Consider the following 5,047-nt stretch of genomic DNA (forward strand, 5'->3'; position numbering starts at 1 on the left):
CTCCATCTCTCTCTTCTCTCCATCTCTCCCTCTCTCCTCATCTCTACATCTATCTCCTCCCTCTCTCTCTCTCCATCGCTCTCTCCTCTCTCCCCCTCTCTCTACATCTATCTCCATCTCTCTCTTCTCTCCATCTCTCCATCTCCCCCTCTCTCTCCATCTCTCTCTTCTCTCCATCTCTCCCTCTCTCCATCTCTCCCTCTCTCTCCATCTCTCTACATCTATCTCCATCTCTCTCTTCTCTCCATCTCCCCCTCTCTCTCCATCTCTCCATCTCTCCCCCTATCTCCATCTCTCCCTCTTTCCATCTCTACCTCTCTCTCTCTCTCTCTCTCTCTCTCCCTCTCTCCATCTATCCCTCTCTCTCCATCTCTCCATCTTTCTCTCCTCTCTACACTCTCCGTCTCTCTCCTCTAGAAGACAGGAGCGGGTGTGAGGGCAGAAGGGTCCAGACTCAGAGTTTCGCTGAAGGGGGGGGCCTGCTGGTAGGGGTTGGTGGTTACTATGGTGACTCCGTTGGCGACGGGCGTGCTGCGGGCGTTGTCGTGGTAACCGGCGCTGTCGTCGAGCTGATCGGTGAAGAGGCTGAAGTTTTGGAACAGGTTGATGAATGTCTGGAGAGCAAGCGCCGTCAGGCCAGCCTGGAGTCAGAGGTCAGAGGTTAGAGGTCAGAGGTGTTCATTATTAAAGCAGAAGTCAAGGTAACTATAGTAACTTAGAAGTAAGAGCTGAAGTCAACCAGCTTCCTAGCTAAAAACAGCAGCCTGGAGTCAGAGGTTAAGGGTTAGAGGTCAGAGGTTAGATGTTAGAACTTCCTAGCTAAAAACGCTTCGAGGGGCCTCCTACACCTACAGCTCATCCTGCAGCTCTAGGTCAGTTCATAGTCAACAGAGGGGCCTCCTACACCTACAGCTCATCCTACAGCTCTGGGTCAGTTCATAGTCAACAGAGGGGCCTCCTACACCTACAGCTCTGGGTCAGTTCATAGTCAACAGAGGGGCCACCTACAGCTCTGGGTCAGTTCATAGTCAACAGAGGGGCCTCCTACACCTACAGCTCTGGGTCAGTTCATAGTCAACAGAGGGGCCTCCTACACCTACAGCTCTGGGTCAGTTCATAGTCAACAGAGGGGCCTCCTACACCTACAGCTCTGGGTCAGTTCATAGTCAACAGAGGGGCCTCCTACACCTACAGCTCTGGGTCAGTTCATAGTCAACAGAGGGGCCTCCTACACCTACAGCTCTGGGTCAGTTCATAGTCAACAGAGGGGCCTCCTACACCTACAGCTCTGGGTCAGTTCATAGTCAACAGAGGGGCCTCCTACACCTACAGCTCTGGGTCAGTTCATAGTCAACAGAGGGGCCTCCTACACCTACAGCTCTGGGTCAGTTCATAGTCAACAGAGGGGCCTCCTACACCTACAGCTCATCCTACAGCTCTGGGTCAGTTCATAGTCAACAGAGGGGCCTCCTACACCTACAGCTCATCCTACAGCTCTGGGTCAGTTCATAGTCAACAGAGGGGCCTCCTACACCTACAGCTCTGGGTCAGTTCATAGTCAACAGAGGGGTTCTCCTACACCTACAGCTCTGGGTCAGTTCATAGTCAACAGAGGGGCCTCCTACACCTACAGCTCTGGGTCAGTTCATAGTCAACAGAGGGGCCTCCTACACCTACAGCTCTGGGTCAGTACATAGTCAACAGAGGGGCCTCCTACACCTACAGCTCTGGGTCTGTACATAGTCAACAGAGGGGCCTCCTACACCTACAGCTCTGGGTCTGTACATAGTCAACAGAGGGGCCTCCTACACCTACAGCTCTGGGTCAGTTCATAGTCAACAGACCACACCTAGAGCTCTGGGTCAGTTCATAGTCAACAGAGGGGCCTCCTACACCTACAGCTCTGGGTCAGTTCATAGTCAACAGAGGGGCCTCCTACACACCTACAGCTCTGGGTCAGTTCATAGTCAACAGAGGGGCCTCCTACACCTACAGCTCTGGGTCAGTTCATAGTCAACAGAGGGGCCTCCTACACACCTACAGCTCTGGGTCAGTTCAGTCAACAGAGGGGCCTCCTACACCTACAGCTCTGGGTCAGTTCATAGTCAACAGAGGGGCCTCCTACACCTACAGCTCTGGGTCAGTTCATAGTCAACAGAGGGGCCTCCTACACCTACAGCTCTGGGTCAGTTCATAGTCAACAGAGGGGCCTCCTACACCTACAGCTCTGGGTCAGTTCATAGTCAACAGAGGGGCCTCCTACACCTACAGCTCATCCTACAGCTCTGGGTCAGTTCATAGTCAACAGAGGGGCCTCCTACACCTACAGCTCATCCTACAGCTCTGGGTCAGTTCATAGTCAACAGAGGGGCCTCCTACACCTACAGCTCTGGGTCAGTTCATAGTCAACAGAGGGGCCTCCTACACCTACAGCTCTGGGTCAGTTCATAGTCAACAGAGGGGCCTCCTACACCTACAGCTCTGGGTCAGTTCATAGTCAACAGAGGGGCCTACACCTACAGCTCTGGGTCAGTTCATAGTCAACAGCTCTGGGTCTACAGCTCTGGGTCACATAGTCAACAGAGGGGCCTCCTACACCTACAGCTCTGGGTCAGTACATAGTCAACAGAGGGGCCTCCTACACCTACAGCTCATCCTGCAGCTCTGGGTCAGTTCATAGTCAACAGAGGGGCCTCCTACACCTACAGCTCTGGGTCAGTTCATAGTCAACAGAGGGGCCTCCTACACCTACAGCTCTGGGTCAGTTCATAGTCAACAGAGGGGCCTCCTACACCTACAGCTCTGGGTCAGTTCATAGTCAACAGAGGGGCCTCCTACACCTACACCATAGTCAACAGAGGGGCCTCCTACACCTACAGCTCTGGGTCTGTACATAGTCAACAGAGGGGCCTCCTACACCTACAGCTCTGGGTCTGTACATAGTCAACAGAGGGGCCTCCTACACCTACAGCTCTGGGTCAGTTCATAGTCAACAGAGGGGCCTCCTACACCTAGAGCTCTGGGTCAGTTCATAGTCAACAGAGGGGCCTCCTACACCTACAGCTCTGGGTCAGTTCATAGTCAACAGAGGGGCCTCCTACACCTACAGCTCTGGGTCAGTTCATAGTCAACAGAGGGGCCTCCTACACCTACAGCTCTGGGTCAGTTCATAGTCAACAGAGGGGCCTCCTACACCTACAGCTCTGGGTCAGTTCATAGTCAACAGAGGGGCCTCCTACACCTACAGCTCTGGGTCAGTTCATAGTCAACAGAGGGGCCTCCTACACCTACAGCTCTGGGTCAGTACATAGTCAACAGAGGGGCCTCCTACACCTACAGCTCTGGGTCTGTTCATAGTCAACAGAGGGGCCTCCTACACCTACAGCTCTGGGTCAGTTCATAGTCAACAGAGGGGCCTCCTACACCTATAGCTCATCACTTGGCAGTAGTACTGTAGACTACTTTATCACTGACCTCAACACAGAGTCTCTCAGTGCGTTCACAGTAAGCTCACTGACACCCCTATCAGATCACAATCAGCTCACTGACACCCCTATCAGACCACAGTCAGCCCACTCACACCCCACCCCACTGACACCCCTATCAGACCACAGTCAGCCCACTGACACCCCTATCAGATCACAGTCAGCCCACTGACTCCCCTATCAGACCACAGTCAGCCCACTGACACCCCTATCAGATCACAGTCAGCCCACTGACACCCCTATCAGACCACAGTCAGCCCACCCCTATCAGACCACAGTCAGCACACTGACACCCCTATCAGACCACAGTCAGCCCACTGACACCCCTATCAGATCACAGTCAGCCCACTGACACCCCTATCAGACCACAGTCAGCCCACTGACACCCCTATCAGATCACAGTCAGCCCACTGACTCCCCTATCAGACCACAGTCAGCCCACTGACACCCCTATCAGATCACAGTCAGCCCACTGACACCCCTATCAGATCACAGTCAGCCCACTGACACCCCTATCAGACCACAGTCAGCCCACTGACACCCCTATCAGACCACAGTCAGCCCACTGACTACCCTATCAGACCACAGTCAGCCCACCCCTATCAGATCACAGTCAGCCCACTGACACCCCTATCAGACCACAGTCAGCCCACTGACTCCCCTATCAGACCACAGTCAGCCCACCCCTATCAGACCACAGTCAGCCCACTGACACCCCTATCAGACCACAGTCAGCCCACTGACACCCCTATCAGATCAGAGTCAGCCCACTGACACCCCTATCAGACCACAGTCAGCCCACTGACACCCCTATCAGATCACAGTCAGCCCACTGACACCCCTATCAGATCACAGTCAGCCCACTGACTCCCCTATCAGATCACAGTCAGCCCACTGACTCCCCTATCAGACCACAGTCAGCCCACTGACACCCCTATCAGACCACAGTCAGCCCACTGACACCCCTATCAGATCACAGTCAGCCCACTGACACCCCTATCAGATCAGAGTCAGCCCACTGACACCCCACCCCACTGACACCCCTATCAGATCACAGTCAGCCCACCGACACCCCTATCAGATCACAGTCAGCCCACCCCTATCAGACCACAGTCAGCCCACTGACACCCCTATCAGACCACAGTCAGCCCACCCCTATCAGACCACAGTCAGCCCACCCCTATCAGACCACAGTCAGCCCACCCCTATCAGATCACAGTCAGCCCACTGACACCCCTATCAGACCACAGTCAGCCCACTGACACCCCTATCAGACCACAGTCAGCCCACTGACACCCCTATCAGACCACAGTCAGCCCACTCACACCCCACCCCACCGACATCCCTATCAGACCACAGTCACCCCACTGACACCCCTATCAGATCACAGTCAGCCCACTGACACCCCTATCAGACCACAGTCAGCCCACCCCTATCAGACCACAGTCAGCCCACCCCTATCAGACCACAGTCAGCCCACCCCTATCAGACCACAGTCAGCCCACCCCTATCAGATCACAGTCAGCCCACTGACACCCCTATCAGATCACAGTCAGCCCACC

At 54.6% G+C, this 5,047-nt stretch overlaps 1 protein-coding gene across 1 annotated transcript in view; it reads right to left on the minus strand.

The window, feature by feature from the left end:
* Window positions 1-291: 291 nt before the first annotated feature.
* Window positions 292-5,047, minus strand: part of LOC124020435 (synaptogyrin-3-like) — a 12,097-nt gene continuing 7,341 nt past the window's right edge. Inside the window, exon 4 of the mRNA XM_046335674.1 lies at window positions 292-641. Coding sequence (XP_046191630.1) covers window positions 414-641 — 228 coding nt within the window. The 3' untranslated portion in view covers window positions 292-413. The remainder of the gene's footprint in view (window positions 642-5,047) is intronic.

The sequence above is a fragment of the Oncorhynchus gorbuscha genome, unplaced genomic scaffold, assembly GCF_021184085.1.
Source record: "Oncorhynchus gorbuscha isolate QuinsamMale2020 ecotype Even-year unplaced genomic scaffold, OgorEven_v1.0 Un_scaffold_817, whole genome shotgun sequence".
Classification (NCBI taxonomy): domain Eukaryota; kingdom Metazoa; phylum Chordata; class Actinopteri; order Salmoniformes; family Salmonidae; genus Oncorhynchus; species Oncorhynchus gorbuscha.